The sequence below is a fragment of the Ailuropoda melanoleuca genome, chromosome 11 (assembly GCF_002007445.2).
Source record: "Ailuropoda melanoleuca isolate Jingjing chromosome 11, ASM200744v2, whole genome shotgun sequence".
Lineage (NCBI taxonomy): Eukaryota > Metazoa > Chordata > Mammalia > Carnivora > Ursidae > Ailuropoda > Ailuropoda melanoleuca.
This window is the reverse complement of record NC_048228.1, coordinates 20,207,523-20,232,827: the sequence shown is the minus strand read 5'-3', so window position 1 is coordinate 20,232,827 and position 25,305 is coordinate 20,207,523. Positions and strand designations below refer to the sequence as shown.

The 25,305-nt window shown below is 37.4% G+C and overlaps 1 protein-coding gene across 1 annotated transcript in view; it reads left to right on the top strand.

The window, feature by feature from the left end:
• Positions 1–320: 320 nt before the first annotated feature.
• FAM241A (family with sequence similarity 241 member A) overlaps positions 321–25,305 on the top strand; it is a 43,120-nt gene continuing 18,135 nt past the window's right edge. The window contains exons 1-2 of the mRNA XM_034671373.1: positions 321–656; positions 12,488–12,503. Of these exons, the coding sequence (XP_034527264.1) occupies positions 508–656; positions 12,488–12,503 (165 nt within the window). The 5' untranslated portion in view covers positions 321–507. The remainder of the gene's footprint in view (positions 657–12,487; positions 12,504–25,305) is intronic.

Below are 25,305 nucleotides of genomic sequence, written 5' to 3'. Positions count from 1 at the left end.
CACTGTCTCTCTCACACGCTCCTTTACTAACACTTTCACACACACACACACAATCTCTTAAAAACCTCTCAGTGTATTGTGTACATAATCACTCACACGTACTCCAACAGTCTCACACACAATCTCATACACAGAGACTCTTCACACAATCTCACACACATACATACAGTCTCTTCATGTACATTGTCTCACACACACAGTCTCACAAACGCGCGTGAACACGCCTTCGCTCTTAGGTCTCTCACACACGCCCCCGTTGGCTCCGCCCCCGCCGTAGCCCCTCCCCCGGGTGGGCTCCGCCCCGGGGCCGGGGGGGGGCGAGCCAGTGACAGGAGAGGCCGGGCCGGGGCGGTACTTCTGGCACCCTGGCAAGCCCGGCGAGCTCCCGAGGCTCCTGTCTGTGGCAGCGCGGCGGATCTCCGGGCGGCCCACGGGTGGCGGCCGCTGCCTTCCGTTTCTCGCTTGCCTCCTCCGGCGGCTGTCCGGGCAGCGGGAGTTGGCGACGGGATGTGCTCGGCCGGGGAGCTGCTTGGCGGCAGCGGCGGCGGCGGCAGCAGCGGGGAGCGCGACGAGGACGGGGACGCGCTGGCGGAGCGGCCGGTGGCGGGGACAGAGCCGGAGCCCGGGGCGAGCCCGAGGCGGCGCCGGCGGCGGCCGCTGGAGGAGCGGAGCAGGTGAGCGGGGAGGGGCGGCGCGGCCCGGCCGGTTTCCCGAGCCCCACCCGGCGGCTGAGGGAAGTAGGCGGGTGGGCGGCGCCTGTGCTCGGCTCCGCGTGGGGCGCTGGTCGCTGCGGCGTTCGGGGAAGCTGCCCCGAGGAGCTGTTAGACGGCGCGCGCTGGGCCGGGCTGCGGGGTCGTGCGTGCGCGGTGGCGAGTGCCCCAGGATCCCGTGCCTAGCGGGGTCAGCACGGCCCTTCCCCTGCTGTTGGGTAGAAGAGGCTCCGGCCGGCACCCAGGGCTCTGTGGGAAGTACCCTCCATAACGGTCACTTATCTAAAAGCCTCACATGTAAACACTTTTTTTTCAACTTCAAGTCCATACCCCTCTGCTGTGTTTTAGGGGATAGCTGCTCCCTTCCTGCCCTCCATCTTGGCATTTCTGAACACACACCTAGCGCCTCTGAAAAGGTGTGGGTGTATTTCTCTAGATATGCAATCAATGTCTGAAGGCATGTGTAGGAGCGACTATTACAATAGATCTCTTGACAGGGACTCTCCACGAGTAGGTTCTTCACATGAACACAAATGAGATCTAAACTTCATTTTAAAAGTGAAAAAGCAAGAAAATTGCTTTCAGTTAGTACCACAGGGAAAGAAGTATGAAGAGGCCAGTGGCAGTAAGGGAAAGGAGAAGTTGGGTAATTTTTGAAACTCTGAATTTGTTCTCACTACATGAAGTACGATAACAGGCATTACAACATATCAGATGTCTTCAAGATCAGGCAAGAAATTTAATAAAAGAAATTGAATTCTATGTAGGATGGATTTTCACCAAAAACAGTAATTAGACTCTCGAAAATACCTGAGATCAGCCAACATTCAGAATCACATTAAGGAGCAGGAATTCAAATGTTTATTTGCCTTTGCTACAGCCTATACTGTTGGAACAATCAATTGGTATCTGTCTCCTTTCATTATTCTCCGTCTGTCCTTTTTGTCACATTTCACAAACTCCAGTATCATCACTAAATGCATTAATAGATAAAGTATAACTTCTAGTATTGCAACATTTTATTTAGAAAACAGAAATACCATTGTGTGGCACACACAAAATATCTCTCGGCATTAGGCTCGCTCACCATGTGGAAGTGTAGTTTTTCATCCTTATGACAATATAAAAGATGGCATGGTGACTGAAGCAAATAATTGGTCTCTAGGAGATCTTCCTGATTCCCTTCCTAGTGCACCCCCACCCCCAGCTATACCATGACTCAGTAGCTAAAGGACTTAGTTTCCTCTTGCTTTAGTTGTTCAACTGGAAAAGTGAAGAAAACAGCAACTGGAACTCCCTGGGTGGTGGCGGTGGTTGTGAAGGGGGTACATTTGAACTGAGGTTGTCAAAGTAAATTTTCAAATGTTTGTAAGGGAGAGTGTAAAATATTACTTCATTTACACTTCTGTGGATTTCACATCATCAGTATCTCTGGTCTTACCAAAATTGCTTATGGTACAAAGAAAAGGGATGAAACAAACAAAAAGATTGAAACATATATCCTAGAAAACATATATCCTATCACTTTGCATACCTGCGTCTTTCATCGCCTGGCATGGAAATTTATTTTCCTGTACTCCTTTGAAATGCTTGAAAATGTTATTTTTTTATCAGATGATGTATTCATGTAGTGTAAGCCTACATACACAATAATTGAAAATTACACCTGAAATATGCACTTACCCCAAATCAGCACCAAAGAAGAACTTCTTATCAAGAAACCATAAATGAACAGAAAATTGAGGCAATGCAACCCTTTGGTGTAAGAAACAAGCTTTTGTGATAAATCATTTATTGATAATATTATCACTAAGACTTGTTTTCTTTTTTTTTCCAAGTCCTGCAAATGAAATTTAAAATTTTTATGCACTTCCTTGCAATGATGGTAACTACAGATATAAAAAAGCTTGAGGAAGAAGTAAGTGAATTCAGTGACTATAAAATATAACCTAAGGAGTTGTTTCATTTAGTTTTTCTTTAGGGGATGGTATGTGCTTGTTATTTTAAGAGCACACAGACTCCAAATTACAAATAGAATATTTTTGAAAGCTTGGTGTGCAGACTCTTTATTTAGAATTTAAAGTGATTTTTTCCACAGAAATAATGATAGAGACAGAACCAACACTGATCAGCTGGAAATGAGGCAGAGGCCATCGTCCTGGTGTCCTTTCTGCTTAGCATACTCACTTGGTGTTCCACAGTCTTAGCCTTAAGGATGTTGAGAAAGAACTGGCGGCATCCGTGGGGGCAGCGGCAGCAGCCTCCATAGAGGCTCCTTTATATCTGGATCAAGGCTATGGTGGTGCTATTGAACACAGGAGCTCCAGAAGACACCTGACTTTTGCTCCTCCAGCTTTCACTGATTTTTTTCAGCCCCTAATTTTTTGTATTAAATTCCTTTCTGTTTCTATTTCCTTCACTGAGTTTTGCCCTTACCTGATAATTTGATGAAGCAGGTTTCTCCCGTTAACTATTCCCCAGGCTAAAGGTTCCTCCACATGCATCCTTTCCTTCACTGATTTTTCTTTCCATTCCTATCTGAAAGGCTCATGCCCTTCCCTCAGTCTGGAAGTCTCTTGTATCGGCCTTGACTGTACAAAACCTACCTTTAGCTCACTGATACGATACCAGCTCAGAATGTATTTATAGCTTGGTATTTATTTCACATAATACTGAAATATTTCTTAATAACTAATATTGTCAGCATCATTTTTTTTCTTACTATTTGTTCTTAAATGCCACTCCATCTGAGAGAAAACTAAGGTTCCTTTGTGTCTCCGGGTAGGATGATTGACAAAGGATGCCTGGTTAAAATCAAGTATTCTAAGAAAGAAGGGCTTGAAAGAACGAAACAGTTACTTTAGATGAAGGAACTGTGTCAAGTTTGAAGTAGGTGTCAGGTATCTAAGAGAGATAAGCAAGGGAAAGAGCAAAATGCCCAAGGGATTGAAGGGAGAGGGGCATAACTATCCCACATGTGTGTTGTTCATTGTGTATATGAGAGATGATTCAATTATGTTCATGACTGTGAACGTCAGGGGGCTTTATATAAAAGAGTCTCTGATCTACTGCATAACTGAAAGGCTAAACATCTCTAGTCCTTTTATTATATGCCTACAATGTGAATAGCATCTGCTTAGATGTGGCAGTTCACAACCTGAATAACCTAAGATGGCCCTTCTTACCTGCTAGAGCATAAGTCTCATTATCCTCAGACTGACTTTAGAATCATTATCTTTATCTCTTAAGGTCTTTCTTTATGTTTATTGAAGTAATGTACTTTGGAAAATGAAGGAATAAAGAAAACTCTAAGAAGAAAACAAAAGCATTTGAAATCCCACTTCAAGTAACATTTTGTTAAAAAATATCAAACATTTAAAAAATATATATCTCATACATTTGGTATTACCACATTCATCTCTCTCTCATATGTTACTATACTTGTATATATACACACATGCATTTTTAACATGTTTTAATGTAATATTGAATTTGCTTTCTTGTTTTAACTACTTAGCATGTTATGTCATTTTCCCATGTTATGAAAAATTATTTGTAAAAATTATTTTTAGGGCCACCTAATAGTCCTTTCCTACTACTGTACATGTAAGGTGCTTCAAACTTTCTTTTTAAATAATGCTGTAAGGAAAATCTTGCTTAATCTTCACAGTTCTACCTTGCAATAGATTCCTAGAAATGAAAGAACTAGGTCAATGAGTCAAACTCATTGAAGCTTCTCGGAACATTCTAAAGGATTTCATTTAAGAAAGATCACACCAATGTAAACTTCCAGCATTGGTGTGTGAGAGTGCCGATTGAAACCATCTATGCCTGTAATGAATGGTATAATTTATAGATTAATCTTTGCCAATTTAGTGGGTCAAAATTATCTTATGTTATAAGTTAGCGCTGGAGAGGTTTACTAAACCTTTCATGTATTTATTGAGCATTTGCATTCCTTTTTAATCATGTTCTTTGACCTTTTTGACACTAAGATGTTACTCTCTGACTTCACATTGATTATAAATATTTTCTCTGCTTGCTATTGACTTTATAATTTTGTTAATGATGTTTTTGATTTAGAAATGGTTTAAATTTTTATTAGTTAAAGGAATTTATTTTGGTAATTTCATTTGCACATATCACACATACACACACGCATAATACATATACATATCTATATCTGTTTAGAACATTCTTTCTAATCCTACAGTCAGTTAAATATCCAGTGTTTTCTTGTGTGTGTGTGTATTTATGGTTTTATTATTATTTTTAAAATTCTGTATGTTTAGTCTCTTTAGAATAACTTCATGTATCGTGTGAGGTATGGAGCTAATCTGTTCCCCCCCCCCCAGTGATTGAATAATCCACTTTCTCCCTGACTTTACAATCCTTTATAGTAGTTATAAATAGTAAAATCTATGTTAAGCTTTTATATTTTTGTTGGTATTGTGAAAGGGATTTTCTCCCCCACAAATCATCCTTTTGCTGCTGGTTTCTAGCTACTGGCTCTTGTATATTTAGTTCTTAACTAGTTACCTTTCTGAATTCTTTTATTAATTCGAATGCTAATAAATACCAGTACCTCTTAGACTTGATTCTTTTGCATCTTCTAGATATATAATCATCCAGTCTATAGATAAGGTTGATTTTGCTTCCTTTCAAATGGTAATGTTTCATTTCTATTTCTTGCCTTTGTGATACCTACAACTTTCAGATCAATGCTGGTTCATAGACATGTAGGTGGATAAATGAAGAAAGCTTTATAAAAGCGTGTGCCAGGGGTGCTTGGGTGGCTCAGTTGGTCGATCATCTGACTCTTCGTTTCAGCTCAGATCTTGATCTCAGGGTCCTGAGATGGAATTCCCCCTGGCTCCGGACTCAGCGGGGAGTCGGCTGGAGAAATTCTTTCTCTCTCTCCCTCTGCTCCTCCTGCTTATGCACATGTATGCACCCTCTCTCTCTCTTTAAAATAAAGTAATTAAAAATAAATAAATAAAAGCACTTGCCAAAGTATGTTCTATAGGATTATCTGTTAAAAAAAAAAACTGCAGCAGAAGGAAGCCTTAAGCTTCCTCTTTGATCTATTAAAAATATGATCAACAGTATAGATTCTAGATCCAGAATACCTGGGTTTGAGTCCTAACTCTGTCACTTCCTAACTCTAACTTTGGGCAAGTTAATTAACCTCTCCAGACTTCAGTTTCTTCATCTATAAAAAGGGAATAATAATTGTATCACCCTTACAGGATTGTTGGAGGATTACATGAGTTAATGTGTGTGAAGTGCTTACAGCAATCCCTAGTACATAATAATCATATAAATGTTAGCTTTTGGGCCTAATTTTCAAACAGAACCCACACTGAAAAGAAATCTAAGAAACATAGTTTTCAGGTTTCTAGGCTCTGCATTTTGAAAGTTGCCGTAGGAGGAAGGTGCTCTTCAGTTTTCACATGCATACAAATCATCTCCCTTTAAGTGCAGGTTATGATATCCTTGGTCCGGGGTGAGGCCTCAGACTTTGCATCTCTAATAAGCACCTAAGTGATGCCGATGCTATGTCTATGTACCACACTTTGAGTGGCAAGGATATAGGATAAGCAAGTCAATCCCATAGTATTCACTGTACTTGCCCTTCAACATAGTAGTTATACGTAAGGAAGTCATTTAACTATCCCCTAGAAGGATATATTTGAACTCTTGGTGAGGTACAAGAAGCCAACAGTCATTCCTCAAGCCAGTGATTTGTTCTAGGTCCTGCAACTAACTAGTTCTGGAGAAGACCAGAACTCAGGTCTCCAAATTCTAAAGCCAGTGTTTTTTCATATACGCAAAGAGGCCTCCCACATAATCAGAGAACAGTCCTGACAAAGCTGCTGCTCTCCCTTAGACTTTGTAGCTCAAAACTAGTTATCTGTTTATATCTACTTCTTTTCACACTTTATTTTTTTATGTGTGTATTATTTATTTAATAGAAGAATTCAGTCTTAAGCAATTGTGGGAACTGGTTAAGCAGTCTGTAAATCTGTTGAATCACATCTGATGCTGGAGCTTGAGGTCCACTGGGCAGGCACTTAGGAAGGAAGGGTGGATATAAATAATGGGGAAAATCAGGCGCAGCCTGGAACCCATAAGCATGTGCTGAAACTCCAAGAAAACTAACTGGAACCCTGACTTTCACTGCTTCCCAGCTTGCTAGTGTGGATGACCTGCTGGAGCCAGGGCCTTTTCTCAAGTAGCTAAACACATACGTCTGGATGAGGAGTTGGAGAAGCTGGAGGAGGATCCAGGGGAAGGGAAAGCAATTGCAGATCCAGATGCTGCTTTGTGCAGACCAGGTGAAGCCGCAGGTCAGCAACAACACATGAGCTGCAGAGTGCCTGCTGCTTCCTTTCCATCCTCCTATCTTCCAGGAATCCCATGGACCATCTAACTTTGTGTTGTGCAAGCATCCCTCAATCATGAAGATTTAAAGCCAGGGTTCACCACTATGTCTTGCTGAATGGTGTGTTCTAGAAAGTGGTTCAGTCAACTGGGTGGGGGGATGCTGGGGAAAAGGAAGCCCCAAGGTCTGGATTGAAGAAACTGGATGATGTTTTCCCAAGCTGTCCAGGGCCATGAGTCAGGAATAGTCATCAAAAAAAAAAAAAAAAAAAAAAAAAAAAAAGCCAAGGGCATAACTGTGCCTCTTGTTAAAATGCAGGTTCTGATTCAGTAGATCTGGGGTGAGGCCTGAGGTGCTTCGTTCCTCACAAGCCTTCGGATCATGCTGACACGACTGGTGAAGGGACTGCACTTTGAGTAGCAAGATCTGCTCCCTTTCATACTTTTAAAAGCAATTTTCAAGCAGTAACTAATAAGTGTTATGAGCTTAGTGAATTCAGTCCTAAACTTAACCTCATCTTGTTCCCAAGGGCGTCCAGTCTTTAGAGTAACTCAGAATAATTTTGCATATGGTAGGCATCTTTTGTTTGTTTTTATCATTATTCAGAGTGGAGCCTCTAAATCAATTGTTCTTTACTGGGGCAGTTTTGCTCACAGGAGACATTGGCAACGTCTAGAGACATTTTTCATTGTGAAGACTAGGGGGATACACTGGCATCTAATAGAAAGAGCCCAGGGATACTGTTAAACACCCTCTAATGCACAGAACAGTCCCTTACAACAAAGCATTATTTGGCCCAAATGTCAATAGTGCCAAAGTTGAGAAACCCATCTCAAAATATTAGGGTTACAGCAGTTTGAGTTGTCAAGAATAATTACTCTGCTAATAGATATTTAAATAGAGAGTAAAAATTGTTTATTTTCTGAAGCCTATGTGCCAAACAGGTCATCCCTCAACTGATCATTTCTCTTATCTCTTCTTCCAACAACTTCTCTTAAACAACCTTCTCTTTTTTGCTCTCTCTCTCATATCCTTTGTCCTCCTATCTTTCCTACTACCCATCTCCTTCCTCTCTCTTCCTATGGAGTGTCTCATTCTCCCATTGTCTTTTATTCTTCCATAACCATCTCAGCTACTTTCTCTTTTTCTCCATATATCTTCTCTCTGCTACCTCCTCTCCTCTGTAGAAGCTAAGCATTATGGAATGATGAAAAGAGTTTTGGAGTATAACAGTTCCAAGTTTGAATTCTGGCTTTACTATTTTACTAGCTGTGTCATTCTAATCACTTAATCCTTCAGAGACTCAATTTCCTCATTGTAACAGGTATTTTGCTACCCACTTCCTAATGTTCATATGAGGAGTCAGTGACATTTTGTATACAGACTACCTAGCATGTGGTAGACCTTCAATGAATATTAGCTCTTATTTTATCCTCACCTTTCCTCTCATTTTTTCCTCTGGTTCCCTTATTTTTATTCCTCTCAACTAACCACATCATAAAACTGTATTTTTAGCATTTGTAATATTTAGGTTTATAGAATAAATATTACTTATATATTGAATAAAGTATTAAGATGTACTAATCTAAAAATTAACTGTCTAGTATTTCTCTAAAAAAATTAACTCGCCAACCTAAATTATGTTGCATTTTGTGGGGATCTTCAGTTGATTTTTTTTTTCATTTGTGAGTCACTGATCCTTCCTAGGAAAAAGAATATCCACCTTCCTCTGTATGAGTTACTCTCAATTTCCTATTCCACAGAAGTGGTAAAGCAAGGTTAAAGGAAAAAATAAAAGTACCACGACATTAGCTTGTCCTGAGAGGCCTGAGTAGAAACTCTTTATCTTGATTCCCACCTTCCTTAAGCCTTAGGATACTATCTTCATTTTCTGCCTTCTCTAGAGTTGCAATTTTATCTTGTTGTAGCAGCCTTCAAAAACATTAGAAGTCCCTACTAGTCATGTTTTGGTTCATTAAGTGTGTTGTGTGTTTGTGTGAGGTGTGTGTGTGTGTGTATATTTAAGGGAAATGATAAGACAAGCAAAGAGTAGTTTCATTTCGGCAGAGAAACTAAATTTCTAGTTAATTTGATGCAAAAGATATTTTCTGTCTTCTGATCTATTTTTCCCCCATATCCAGTGGGTGTTTTTGTTTTTTTTTTCCATTTAACCTCATTGGCAGCTACACCTTATCTTGGCAAAGAAAGAGGAAATGATTGGCTTTATTTGTTGCTGTTTTCTTATAGCATCAACTGTAGCTTATCGGTGTTCTGATCAAAGAGAAAGCGAGTGCAAATGTTTTGAACTTTATGGAAAATATAGGATAAAATTATTAATAACACTTAGTATCTAAACACAGTGTTAAGAAAATTAAATTTCTATTTATGGTTTTTCCTGTATTCTCTTTGATATCATATTTTCTAACATCTTTGAGATTTCTTAATTCTTTTTCAATTAATCTGAAAAAAATTGATTTTTTTATCTTCCTGATCAGAATTTTACTTGAACACATGCAGACCATCTACAGAGGCAGGGAACTTACATTTGATTTCCCATGACCGGCAAATTTCATCAGTCTGATTGAATTCAGAATTCCTTATTTATGGTGCTCAGAAGTAATAACATATAACGGTAGCTATTGTCATTTCCTCAAGTTGAGAGTTAAAAAGGAAAGTCAGGATGCCTGGGTGGCTCAGTCCATTAAGCGTCCAACTCTTGGTTTTGGTTCAGGTCATGATCTCATGGGTTGTGGCATCAAGCCCCTCCTCAGGCTCAGTGCTCAGCAGGGAGTCTGCTTTGGGATTCTCTCCCTCTGCCCCTCCCCATGGCTCATGCGTGCATGCTCTGTCTCTCAAATAAATACATAAATCTTAAAAAAAGAAAAAAAAGGAAAGTCATTTTTAAGGAAACATACTTGATTTTGACTACTTTCAATAGACAAGCTATTCCATCTTGTGGTAACATCTAGTGTACCACCCTGTGCATATAAGATATTCAATGTCACCAGATACTTCATGTCTTTAAAAATATGTAGATTTTAGGAAAAGTACAAGATGTAGAAATTTGTAACCTACAGCTTGAATTAATCATATTCTTCACTTCATAGCCTAATAGTATCTCTCATTAGTTCATGCATACCCCTTTTTTCCCTTATTTAACTATCTTTTCATTATGTAACAATTCTCTTCCTCTGCAATAGGCAACTTTTTAAAGTAATCTCTACCCTCAAGAAGGGGCTTTAACTCATGATCCTGAGATCAAGAATCACATGCTCTACTGACTAAGCCAGCCAGGCACCCCATAGGCAATTTTTTAAATATGTTTAACAGCTTTGTCTGAAATTGTGTGTTATCTTTTTGAATACTTGATGATTTCATTTATGTATGTTTGCAAATGTGATTTAACACATTGGATCCTAACTCTAACTATAGAGAACAAACTGATGGTTACCAGAGGGGAGGTGGGTTAGATAGGTGATGGGGATTAAAGAGTACACTTATCATGATGAGCAGTGAGTAATGTATAGAAATGTTAAATCACTATATTGTACTCCTGCAACTAATATAACACTGTATGTTAACTATGCTGGAATTAAAGTTTTAAAACTTAATAAAATAAATAAAATGAAATATTGGCTCCTCTTGGTTAAAATGGAAATTAATACAAATTTTAGTATTTTTCAGTTTTTAATAATTTGACAGACCAATTCAAGAACTAGCCAGTAGTACACCTGAAACTAATGTGTGTGTCAATTATAGTTCAATATTTTTTTAAAACAACCTACAGTACTGTATATTAAAAAGGGTTACTTGAACTGTATTTCAATTATACCTTAATAAACCAAACCAACTTAAAATAAAACAAATAAAAAAGAACTAGCTGATATTCTCATTGATATTCTCCTCAAAAAGTTTTTTTTTCCTTTACTGGTTCTGCGTTATTTTAGGAGATAAGTGTAAGTAAATAATAAATGCTATAACTTTGCATTTAGTTAGAAATGGCAAACAAGGAGCACCTGAGTGGCTCTTAATTTCTGCTATTGATTTCAGCTAAGGTCATGATCTCAGGGTCATGAGATTGAGCCCCACATTGGGATCCGCAGTCAGTGGGGAGTCTGCTTCTCTACCTGTCTCTTTCTCCCTCTCCCTCTGCCACTCCCCTGCCTCTAAAATAAATAAATCTTTTTCAAAAGAAATGGCAAACAAGTATAAATCTAATAATAAACATGTTATAAGTTATAATATATAATGCTGCAGTTAGGTAAAGATTTATATGGTTAATTAATTTTTATGTTTAATATATTATTTTTGTACATTTTGTAGGAAATGAAAATTGCAATTATATTTAATATCCAATGAGCAGGAAAAATGTCCAGCCTCACTAGAAATAAAAGAAATGCAAATTAATACTATTAGGAATTATTTTTCACCCATCCAGTTGTTAAAGATTAAAAAGATAAGTGGTGTGGGTTTAGAGAAAATATATGACGTAAGAATACACTACAGTTAAAAGTATAAACTGGTTCAGTGTTTCTGGAGGGAAATCTGGTATCAAACCTCATGAGCACATACTATTATTGCCCCCACTTTAAAGATGTAAAAAATGTAGCACAGGGAGGTTAAGTGATTTATTGAAAGTATCATAGCTAGTAAGTTGTGGAGTTGAGATTCAAACCCACGCTTAAAGTTTTTAACCACCAAGCTAGTGTTGGGCCCTGAAACCAATTTAGTGGATTATGAACAGGATAGGATAGATAAAAAGTGTTAGAATCTATCACACATGGTATGAGTGTCATTTTGTAGAACTTTATATGTACCGGGTCAAGGTATAAAATATATTTCTAATGCAGATCATAATCAAGATCCCAAGTCAAGATCAAGATCATTGCCAGCTCCATTCTGTCTCAGGGTTTTTGCCTGGACTCTTTTCTCCAGATATGCCCTTGACAGATCTTATATCATCAACCTGTTGTTACCTCTCTGAGATCGCAGCTCTGCTTACCTCATAGAAAGAACCTCCAACCCACCCCAATTTCTTCTTTTCCACTATTATATTTTCCTCATAGCTCTTCTCACTCTTTGAAATTATCTTAATAATTTGTTTGTTAAAGTATTTATTCTCTGCCACTCTCCACTCCCCCCTCACAGGCTCACAGAAAAATATGAGAGCAGTTCACGTTTTGTGGCAAATGCTTCAATTATTTTGAAATCTCTGAGGTGAAGTGTAGAGTCTGTAAAAACATCTATCCAAAACAACATTGCTGGTAAAAACTCAGTTGATTTTTTGGCTGAAGTAATGTGGCTTCCCAGGGGTAATTATGACAAAAATTAGTTTTGAAAGAGAGAGGACTTTGTACATAACAGGAACATTTTCTATTGTCAGAATCAACAGAAAAGAAACTAGTAGCGTTAGTTGTGCATTGAGCTAAGGATCCTGGCAAGATACTTGTGAGAATTAGCCAAGGATTGTGTTCCTTGAAATGCTGTATTTTAAAACCACCACATTATCGAGAAGGTGAAAGGCTAATGAACATAGGATTTTGAATTACTAACTGGTATTAACTTATGTAGTTGGTCTAAATTTGCAAATTTATTTTTACTTTTTCTTGAGCTCGACCTAGAAAATATACTAGATAAAACCCAGAGCTAACATAAATTAAAATTCAGATCAGTCATTTTAATAAAAGGATAATTTTCAAGGAGAAAATATAAAATGATCACATGTTAAGGATTTTACTTAACTCATCATTAATGAGGGAACGAAGCAAATGTTACAACTGATTCACAGGTGAAATCAAAAAATCAAAAATATATATGGGGAAAAGATATGTTGAAATAAACTTACAGGGGCGCCTGGGTGGCTCAGTCTTTAGGCATCTGCCTTTCGGCTCAGGTCATGATCCCAGGGTCCTGGGATTGAGCCCCACATCGGGCTCCCTACTCAGCGGGAAACCTGCTTCTCCCTCTCCCACTCCCCCTGCTTGTGTTCCCTCTCTTGCTGTGTGTCTCTCTCTGTCAAATAAATAAAATCTTTAAAAAAAAAAAAAAAAGGAAAGAAAGAAAGAAAGAAGGAAAGAAACTTACAAATGGACTTGAAACTGGTTTTTTTTCCCATAGGCAGGGGAAGGAAGACAATTGAACTCCACTGGAACAGAATTTATTTGTGTGTCTATAGATAAGAATTATTTTTCATTGCTATTGGTTATCTGTAATTAGAGATGTAAAATACCTCAAAAGCTACGAAGGCTAACCAATATCCTAAACAATGCAGTGTCCATAATTTTTTTACTTAATTTCCTTATAGTAATAAAGAAACAAAGTAATTTCTAAAATTTGCTCCATGGATAGATTAATTTTTAGATAGTGAGGGTACTTGATCTCTCCTCTTACAATGTCTCATGCTGCTAGGAAATATTAATTCTATTCTAATCTTTTCCCATGGCAATATTATATATATGTATATATTATATATATAACATATATGTATATACATACATTCAATGTGCATATGAAAATACATGATTTATATGTATGTGGAAAGCAAGGATTAATTTATATTTGAAGTTCTTTCTGTTGAGTTATATAGGTAGACTTCACCTGATACTAAGATAACTACTGAAAAATTTTGATGAGAACAAGATTGCTGCTTTCATATCTATGTTGAGTTTTTATTTAGCACACACGGTCCAACTGCGTGTTCATATCATCCTAGCATGTATTGAATGGTTATTGGTTTCAAAGACAATTTTGTCAACTCAAGAGTTTCACAGGAGTATAATAGTACGTTGGTTTAAGTTTTTAAATTTAAAAAAGGGTAAGAACAAAGTGATTTCTTCATAGAGAGTTAACCACTTATTGTGACTATCCATGGTATCAATAAAATTACCCAGTGTAAAACACTGAAGAATAAATATATGAAGAAAAAATTAAATACCAAACTTCTTCATTATTCAATATGTATGCATAGTCTATTTAACATTAATATAACTAAAGGATATAATGATTCTGCCATTTCTGGATAATAGTATTTTCCCTTTGGAGTTTAAATGATTAACTATTTGGAAATCTGTCTTTGGACACTTTATACTTAGCTACTGTTTTAAGATTTCAGTTGCTTTGGGGCGCCTGGGTGGCTCAGTCGTTAAGTGTCTGCCTTTGGCTCAGGGCATGATCCCAGAGTCCTGGGATTGAGCCCCACACCAGGCTCCTCCGCTGGGAGCCTGCTTCTTTCTCTCCCACTCCCCAGGCTTGTGTTCCCTCTCTCGCTGGCTGTCTCTGTGTGTCAAATAAATAAATAAAATCTTAAAAAAAAAAAAAGATTTCAGTTGCTTTAACAACCTGGCCATATACTGACGATATTTTCTTTTTCCATTTGTTTCATACTAAACATCAATTGCTTTAACAACTGATTATAGTTATTGTTTTATAAACAGTTTTCTATATATTTGTTCCTTATTTTTCTGTTTAGCATATACTTTCTCAATAGCTTTTTATTCATTCATTCATTCAAAAAATTTATTGAGCTCCTCCTATTTTCCAGGCACTATTCTAGGTACCCAGGATACAAAGAAACAAACAGAAACAGGCCCAAATTGCTTTCCTAATTAAGCTTCCATTGTAGTAGGGGGAGAGTCAATGAATAAATGAACAAGTAACTGGGTTAAAAGTGCTATGGAAAAAAATAAAAGTAGGGAAGGTGGTAGGGAGTGTGGGCATGGGGTGGGGTTGCTGTTTTAAATAAGGTGATCATGGAAGGCCTCACTGAGGTGATATTTGAGCAGAGAACTAAAGGAAGTGAGAATTACTTGGCTGTGCCCCTTCTTTTGCTTTGACTTCTTAGGAGGGTAGAACCAAATTTGAGGTTTGGTTTTGGTAATTGTGGTAACTTATCTTTCCTCAATCTAAATTCTCAATTCTTTCCCACCCATCCCACCTTCCAGTTCTCTGTTTTTTTATTACTATTTCATTTGTTCCTACTATAAGTAAATTCAAATCCTTTCTTAAAAAATACATTTCTGAAGGAGTATCATATACTCACACCTTATAATGAATTTGTTTAAATATTTGCTTTCTTTTTAATGCCTAGTTCAGTTCTTTTGCACAAAGGTTTACATCATAGTTTATTAGAAAGAGCTCAGATTTATAGGCAGAAGTCTCCTGCCTTCAAATCCTGGCTGGTTGTTTGATTCTGAGGATGTCACTTAACCCCAAAGTCTAACAACACCCACCTAATGACGTTTTTGGAGGACCAACAGCTTGTAATGTGTGTGTTTAATACGTTTTTTTGAACAAATGGCTAATAAGCAAATAAAAATGGAGGGGATTCCATTTAAAATTGGGGGGAAAATAAAATTAAAACTACAGGTATTTTTTTCCTGAAAAAATTAAAACTATTTTGCTAATAGTTTTCTCTTGGCCAGGATGTGATTTTAAAAAGTGAGAGTCTTTAGCATACAAGCCATATAAGTAGTAATAAAATCATTAGAGTACATGAAATCTTCAACAGGAAAGACTATAGAGTAAGAAGAGAAGATGGCCTACAGATAAGTCCCTGAGGAGTTCTAACATAAACTCAGAGGGAAATGAGCCAGCAAAAGTAGACCAAAAAGGACAAAGGAGGTAAAGACATCTAGAATGACTAACAGGTCCTGCTTGCACTTCTAGATTATGCCATTCTCTGAGGTAGGAGACCCTGGAGGAAGACCAATTTTAGGGCAGATGATTATGAATTTGGTACAGAGCACGTTGAGTTTGAGGTTCCTATAAGACATCTACATGGAAATGTTGAATATGGAGTTGAGCATACAAGCCTAGAAATCTGAAGAGTTGCCTGAGCTGAGAAGTAATGCTCAAAAAATAAAAAGAAACTATGAGCCTATTATAAAAGTGTGGGTCATTTTAACTAGTGAGGGAGAGTGCAGCAGTGTTTTTAATATGGTGGTTTGAGTATGTATCCTTCCTTGTATATTGAACAGCTTAATGGGACAGAATACAGATAATTTCTTTTGTGTACCCCATAGCACTTACCTTGCTCATGGTAGGCATTCAATGATTATTTACTGAATTGAACTGAATTGACTAATGGGATTATTTTGCAAGCCAAGCTGTTCTTTGAGTCAAGGATTGTGAATTATTGGAGATGAAGTTAGGTAATAAAAGGTTAGTGGTACTCAGGGAGGACGTGACACACACCAAGAACCAGAGTGTGGTTTCCTGAAAGTAAGCAGCTGTCGGTCTGGCAAATCAGTCAGGTCTGTGCAGATTTGCCACAACACATCTTGCATAAAATGCAGGTGCAAAACATGCTGAGAGGAGAGGATCATAACTTTAGAATGTAACTACAGACTTTATTACAATGGGCAGAAAACTTGTAGCCATTGTCACTCTATCACCATTTACCTAACATTAAAAAAACTATAAAATAAAATAAGATGGCTTTATGTAGATATATTGTTTTCAAAGTATTTCTTCCAGAAGAAATGTAATAAGCCCATACACTTCTCCTTATTTATAACACCAGTTTCCTACAGATTCTTTAGTGCCATAAATAATAAAGAGCAAACTTTTCCCCCACTTCATCTAAATAATTGATTAATAATTTAGTAGGCATTTCATTTCAAAAGAATTCCACCATGATGGTTAAATCAGAACTGCAAAGAAAAATATCATCCAAGTCACTGGATTTGACAAAAAGTGCAGTGTATAAAACAAGAAGTTGTTATTGTTCAAAACACAATGAACAACTCCCAAGCATTGTTATATGAGTGGCATTTTCATAGCTTTTGGAAAATTGTCATATTTGTAAGTACTGTTAACTTTGCTATGAGACAAAATCTCATTATAGACCTTAGTAAGAAGTTAATGATAAAGAGTCAACTTCAAAGGCAACTTAATTCCAACAAGGATGGTTCATATATTTGCATAGTTCTGTTAGACATAACAGTCATGTTTGCCTTTAACTCGTCAAATATAATACGGAGAAAATATATAATAGCATAAGCAAGTAGAATTTCAGATTTTCATAAAGCTATATGTTTGTAGCCTAGATACAAACTTTAAACTCCTGTCCTAAAATCTGACTTTTTTCTTAATGTTTCAAGTTATTTAAATTCTAGTTAGTTAAATATAGGGTAATATTACTTTCAGGAATAGTACTAGTGATTCATCAGTTACATGTAACACCTAGTGCTCATCACAAGTCCCCTCCATAATTGATGTCGGCTCGGTCATGATCGCAAGGGTTTGGGATTGCCCATTGTCGGGCTCCGTGCTCAGCACTCAGCACAGAGTTGGCTTGAGATTTTCTCTCTCCCTGTGCCCCTCCCCACCCGTGCATGCGTGCTCGCTCTCTCTCTCTCTCAAATAAGTAAATATTTAAAAATAAAAATCTCTTATGGTTTACCTCCCTGTCCCTTTTTTTCTTTCCTCTGTGTTCATCTGTTTTCTTCCATAAATTGCACATGAGTGAAATCATATGGTATTTGTCCTTCCTTGACTGATTTATTTCGTTTAGCATAATACCCTCTAGCTCCATCCACATTGTTGAAAATGGCAAGATTTCAGTCTTTTAGAATCTAATTTAAAAGAGGTATTCACGAAGTCATAAATGTTGATAATTCTTTCAGTAGAAACAAGCACACAGAACAGTGGCCTTCAGTGATAGACCTGGTACTTTAAGACTCCATCTTCATCTCGTTGGTGCTGTATATTCTGACCAGTGCCTCTAATTTTGGAATATCTCTGTCTTTCTTGGTTTTGTTTTCAAAGGAAGTGTGACTTGCCTAATACATAAGTGTTACAATTTCAATCAGGATCTCTATTTTGTCTCTTTTGTTTTAGGAGTAAAAATGTGTGTTACAGTATAAAATCCATTTTTGTACGTAGATGTATGGATGAGAGCATTTGGAATTATGAATATAGGTTAACCTTAAAAAGAAATAGCAATACCTCTATGGAAGGAAAAGATAGAAGAGTGAGAAAGATTTGGAATAATAAATATGAAGAATTGGATTAACAGTTAACAAGAAGCAGCTGAAAGGACTTGAGAGTATAGAAGGAGTACCAGGAGCACTGAACCAACCTGGTTTTAAAACAAGGCATCTGAGCACAATTTTTACTTTAACACTTAGCAGCCTAGAAAAAGGAGCAGGGAAATTGGAGGCTACTGAAAGTCAGGGAGTGGGAGAGAACATGGGACTATGAATTCATAGTTGAAATGGTAGGCAGTGGGTTCTAAACTGCAAGGAGAAAATAAAAGCCAAATGGGCTAAATCTGTAACTAACCCAGAAGTTTGTTTTTTTACTATTTATAATTACTACTTTCTTAATATCTGTTTTCATGTATTTGTTTATCACCACATGATACTGTGTCTTGTTGGTGTTTTAGGAATGTGAGACTCCTGCCCTTTTGAAAGAAAGTAACAAGATCCTTTTAAAAAAAAAAAGTCTTTCTTTTGAGAGGCTGAGTGGGTCAGTGGAGTGGATTGAGTGAAAAAGAATTCCAGTGTTTGGAAGTAAGGGGAGGCTTTTCAGTCCAAAATGCCTCTGAAACTGACTCCCAACTTTTTTCTCTCATTGTTCTTCCTTCATTTTTGTCTCTCCGTAATTATATTCATTCAAAAATTATGTTATTTATAAAGGCAGCCTTCCTATGATAATTGGAGCACATTCTACTATGTTAGTACTATTGTTCATACTACTAAGGCAAGACAATTGCAAGGGAGAATAAAAGGTGGTTATTTTCTGTCCAAATAAGATAAATTTTTCTTTTTTAACTGAATATACTTAGAAAAATGAAACCCAAAACATCTGCCTCTGAAGTATTCTATGTGCTTAGTCTTTATGCCAATTTATGCTGCTTTCCTTTTTGGGGGGGGGAAGGGGTAGGATTAAGAATTAGAGCTTGGTTTGGCACTTATTTTTTTTAAAAAGACAAATTTTAAATCCTGGTCAAATAGTAAGTATCACACTTGAGACCAGAGGTTATACTGTAGAGTGAACCAAAGGTAAACACCACAAAACCATTTTTAAATATTTAACATTTTTTTTAATATAAATGAATCCAGACAAGTGTAACTGTTTGAACTGCTGTTAAAAACTGATATATTAAAACAAATAGAATGTGAATAATTACAAGATTGATTTTTTATTTATAAGAAAGCATATAGTGTAGGGCTTTAGAACATGGACTTTAGAGCAGAATGCCTGAATGTATGTCTTCACTCCACCAGTTACTAGGAGATCTTGACAAAATTACAGCATTTCTCTTCCTCATTTTCCTTTATGTTTTGAAGATCAAAGTACTTAAAACACTGCCCAGCACATAATATTCAGTAAATGTTAAGATTTTTTTAATTAATAAATATGTTGGGAAATTCATTAAAAACATCACTTAAACATTATGTAGTTGTTATTTATAAGGCTTATATATCTCTACATAAGGCATCTCTATATAGGGTTAGCCTTTAAGATGAAGAGGAATAGGGGCACCTGGGTGGCTCAGTCAGTTAAGTGTCTGACTTCGGCTCAGGTCATGATCTTGGGGTCCTGGAATCGAGCCCCATGTCGGACTCCCTACTCATCAGGGAGCCTGCTTCTCCCTCTGCCGCCTCCCCCAAATAAATAAAAAAAAATCTTTAAAAAAAGAAAAAGAGGAATAAAAAGCAAAAATGAGTCTTTGCAGGTGATAAATGCTGAAGTAAAGATATTTTGATAACCACAGAATCAGTTTATAGTACATCAGCTGTAACAACTGTTCTTTTATATAACAAGACAAAAGCAGTTAAGCACACCATATCATTTTTTTAAAAAACATCATTTAATTAAATATTTGAAAGCATTATGTTAATGATTGTTTTTGGTGGTGGTGGTGGTGGTGGTGGTGGTGGTGGTTCTTTGCCAACTCTCCTGATTTAATTTTTTCACCAAATTGACCGTTTTTGAACTAAAGGCCAAGCACTTTGCAACTCTTAAATACATATTTAGCCTTAAAATATTCTTATTTTTACATAAATGTTAACCTCCTTACTAAATTTTTTAGCTTCTTAAAGTTAAGGATATAGTCTTATTTATCTCACATATTACAGGCACCAGAAAAGTGTTTGGGTTTTTTTTGTTTTTGTTTTTTGGGCTTTTTAAAAAAGATTTATTTATTTATTTGAAAGAGAGAGCACGTGCGTTCAAGTGGAAGGGAGGGAGGGAGAGAATCTCAAGCAGACTCCATGCCGAGCACAGAATACGATTCAGAACTCAATCCCATGACCCTGAGATCATGACCTGAGCCCAAACCGAGTCAGATGCTCAACCAACTGAGCCACCCAGGCGCCCCCAGAAAAATGTTTGTTGAATTGAATTGTTTCTATAAATAAAAGTGTGTTTACAGCAAAATAATTATAAATGTTATATTGAATATGCATGATAAGGTAGTTTTATTCTTATATGTATTGGGGATATTTCCTTCTTTGCTTATTATTTTCTTTCTGGGCTGCCAGGAATATAATGTGGGGAGTAGGAAGAAGGTGGTGATTTTAATGCTCAGAGCATTTTTTTTTTTCCTTAGGGGGAGAGGGGGTGAGAGAGGCAGAAGGAAAGAGAAAATCTTAAGCAGGCTCCATGCTCAGCAGGGAGCCTGACATGAGGACATGGGCCTGATCTCAGAACGCTGAGATCATAACCTTAGACAAAATTAGGTCAGACACTTAACTGACTGAGCCACCCAGGTACCCCGATACTCAGAGAATTCTTGATTTACTCCTGACATTTCTGCATCTTTTAAATTAAAACTTTTCCGGGGTGTTATAAATACTAATAAAAAAGTATTTTAATTTTGCTAAAAATTATTTTAAAAAACAGATTTGGGTGCGATTGGTATATTGATAGCAACTAAGGGAAAAACAAGACTATTCTGAGATTTTAATTTCTAGGTAATTTACCTTAGGCTTGCTTTAAAAAATTAGTTAAATCAGCTAAAGTACCTGCTGGACTCTGCTGACCAAAGAAGCAAAATTGCCTCTTTAATGTTGGGTGTGAGAGGAACTGAGAAAGGAAGAAAAGAAACCCATTGATTTTTATTTGTTTAAACTTTAAATATAAGTAAATAAAGACTTAAGTGTTAGTAGAAGAACCATTTGATTAAATGGATCCTCAAAAGTTGAGCTTTTATACTCAGAATTTGACCATTACAGGACATAAGAAAAATAATAAACACTGTTCAAAGGTTTAAGACCCAGGACTGAATCCAAAAAACTAGGCATCAGGTCATGATTTCAGGGTTATGAGATCAAGCCCTGCGTCAGGCTTTATGTTGGGCGTGGAGCCTGCTTACGATTCTCTCTCTCCCTCTCTCTCCTTCACCTCCCCCACAGTTCTCTCGATCTCTCTTTAAACAAAATAAAACAAACAAAAAAGAACAACTAGCCATCCACTCTCCAGGATCATCCAAATCACTCTTGCAGGAATTGTATCTCAATGCATCAATTGAACAGGTGAAAATTATTTGAAAACAACAATTATTCAGTCTTTGGGAATTATTCTAAGGGCATACAGAAAATCAAGAAACATTCATTAAAGAAAAACTACTATATATCAGAACAGTGAGTTTTTATGCCATTTGAGCCACAACCCATTACTTCTCCCTCATCATGTCCCCCTCACAGTGCTCCAACCCCAGCATATTAGCCAAGAAGATGGGGTTTCCTCTCTCCCTAACCCCAGCCCTCTAGAGCTACAGTTTGACCATAGAGGAGTAGGCTTCTGGTGTTTCTCACCCACCTCCCCAACCCCCTGCAACCTCCAAGTTACAGGAATTCTATTCCACATAGTCATGACTGAGAGGACCAACTCTCTCTTCAAATAGCCCCTACTCTCAGAAGAGCAAGCTGAGAACACTGTGGCCCAATTACCCTGCCCTAACTCACCACAGGGTAGAGGTTCCACGTGAAGTGAGGCAAGCCAAGACCAGAGCTGTTTCCCCACTTTCAGTGTATACTTGTAGAGCAGAGTTGTCATTGGAAAAAGAGGGTCTCTGTCACCAGCTTCAGTGCATTGGTGCAGATGTTCTGCCCAGGGGTAAAGGCAGATCATACAGGTAAAGAGCTCTACAGATCCGACTGAGAGGACTGACTTTATTTGTAAGAAGGAGTGTAGAATTCCATGCCTAAGGATGTACAAAACAGATCTTGATGAAGAGCCATTGAGAGCAGGCTGGTAGCTTGATAATGCATCAAACCAGGAGAGCAGCCAGAAGTTTTAAAGAAAGAACCAGAGAAAGAGCCCAGAATAGCCCTCCTGGCATCATAATCAGCTGTGATGATCAGGAAGGTAATGTGCATGTGCAGGGCTGCACCCACTCAGGAGCAATCAGAGCAGGATGTGGGGCAGACTTGAAAGCATTCCCCAAGCTGCACACAGACCCATCAACACAGGGTGGAAGCCTCACAGGAACAAGGGGCTTCAACACAACCTGTAATCAAACACTTACAGAGCAATAGTAAGTTACTCTGACCCAGGGATAACTCCTAGGAAGCAAGGCCCACAAATAATATCACGATCACTCCTGGCAGTCTGAAAAACTGTGCACGTGCCCAAGGCTGTGCCCTCTCCGGAGCAGTCAGAGCGGGAACCTCCACGCTACTAGTCCCATGCTGAATGTGGGGCAAACAAGTAAAATCCCCGAACTAGAATAGCAATGTCTAACCTACAGATACAGCCAGTAGTAGAGAGAAAAATTGACTGGCAAAGGAGGCTTAAGCACAACTTTTAACCAATGGCTTGTCCTAACTCAGGAGCAACCCCTAAATAATGAGCCTAAAAGATAAAAATAGTGGGGAAAAATGAGTAGGAACATCAGAGGCTGTACACTGCAGGGAAACAGAGTTTACAGAATTATTTCAGGCAAGTCACAAAGCAAATAAGCAAACAACAGCAACCACCTCCAGGGTGGGGTAGGGGTTGGATATCTAGTGTGGCTAAAATGTATTATCTACAGTGCCCAATTATCAACACAAAATTATGACACATGGAAAGAAATAGGAAAGTATGACCTGACCCATAAACAGGGGAGAAAGGAAATAGAAAATTCCTTTGATGGGTCCCAGATGATGTACTTAGCAAAGATTTTGAAACAGTAATAGAAATACATTCAAAGAACTTAAAGGAAACCAAGCTTAAAGAATGAAAGGAAGTATAATGATAGTGTCTCATCAAATAAAGAATATTAAGAGAAATTTTTTTAATTAAGTGGAAATTGTGGAATTGAAAAATATAATAAACCAAGTAATTATTTGAGCTGGCAAAAGATAAAAATCAATGCATTTGAAGATAGATTGATGGAGATTAGACGATCTGAAGAACAGAGAGAAAAACAATGGAAAAAAATGAGTATAGCTTCAGAGAATTGTGGGACATGATTAAGCACACCAATGTACAAATAATGGGAATAACAAAGAGAGGAGAGAAAAGGAGAGAGAAAAAATATTCTAAGATCTAATGGCTGAATTTTTTTTCAAATTTAATGAAAAGCATTAAGTTACGCATCCAAGAAATTCAATGAAGTCCAAATAGAATAAACACAAAGCAGTCCTCTTCCAGACTCATCATAGTCAAAATGTTGAAAGAGAAAAAAAGAAAATCTTGAAAGCGGTACAGGAAAACAATTCATCGCATACAAGGGAACCCCAGTAAGATTAATAGTTGACTTCTATCAGAAATATTGGAGAACAGAAGGCAATAGGGCAACACATTCAAAGTGCTGAAAGTAAAAGCCTATCAATGAACAATCTTATATCCAGCAAAATTATGTTTCATAAATGAAGGTGAAGCCCATTCCCAGATAAACAAAAGCAGAGAATTTTTTGCAGCATATCTGTCCTACAAGAACTATCAAAGAAAGTTAAGAGAATGAAAGCATGTAACACCAGAGAGTACTTGGAATCCACACACACAAAAACAAAGAGCACTTGTAAAGGTAATTATATACATAGATAATTCCAAAAGAGTATAATTACATATATCTTCTCAACTGATTTAAAAAGCAATTGCATAAAACAATATATATAATTGTATTGTTGAGTCTAAAACATACTGAAATGTAGTACACTTGATAATATCAGCACAAGAAACGTAGTGGTATTGTTGTGAGAGCTTGTACTGGAGTGAGGAAATGACACCAAATAGTAACTCAGATCCACAGGAAGAAATGGAAAGAACCAGAAAGGGAGAGATGTTGAGAAGACAGATTTCATGCCAGCCAAAGAACAAAAGATATTTAAAAATATATAAATGCTTATTCTTTTATGTTCTTTTGAGACACTTCCTTTCAATTGCTTACGACTAGGAACTGTACCTTTTCCCTACTTATAAAAGTTCACTTACAAAGACGAAGGGCAGGATTTAGAATGAAAGACAAGGGGTGTGCACGTGCACATTTGTCTGTGTGTGTGTGTGTGTTTTGTGTGTGTGTTGTGGGGAGGGTACATACAAGCTAAAATAAGCCTCTTGAACCATTAGAGTACATAATCTTGCCAGGTTCTATGGTTAATGCGGTAAGGAAAAACATTATTCTGGGATTTAATCTTTTAATTAACTGATAAAGTACTATTTAGTAGTGTTCTTCACATATTGATTTTCCTGGCATGCAGTAATTGGGATCTTCACTATTATTTATTCGGTTACATCTTGCCTATTTTCAATATTCATGCATTAATCCTCATGGAGAGAAAGTCTCCTCCATTTAAGAGGCTATCCTTGTCCGAGTCCCCAAATTTTCTGTCTTATCTAAAAATTTAGGTTTTGGCTTTATAAATGCTCAACGCATACTTTATGGCCAAGCTATACAGAAACTTTTACATACTGAGTTTTAAAATGGGAATACTATTACCTAACTGGTAGAGTGCCATAGTTCTGGAATCAGCCCAAAATTCAATCTTGGTTCTTCCATATACCATCTATATATTATGTATTTCTATTTGAGTGAGTAGTCTCAAACACATAATACACCTATCTTGTAAAGTTATTTTGGATTTTGAATAGAATAACATAGGAAACAGTCATAGCAGATGTTTAATACAATGTTTGTTACCTTAAACCATAAATGTGAGTGGGGAAGATTCAGAGAACAGAGGAATGTGACCAGAATAGAATTTATTTTGGGGGACAGTTAGAAAGTAGGCTGAATTAGTAGATTGATTACATAGAATACTTTGTAAGATCTTA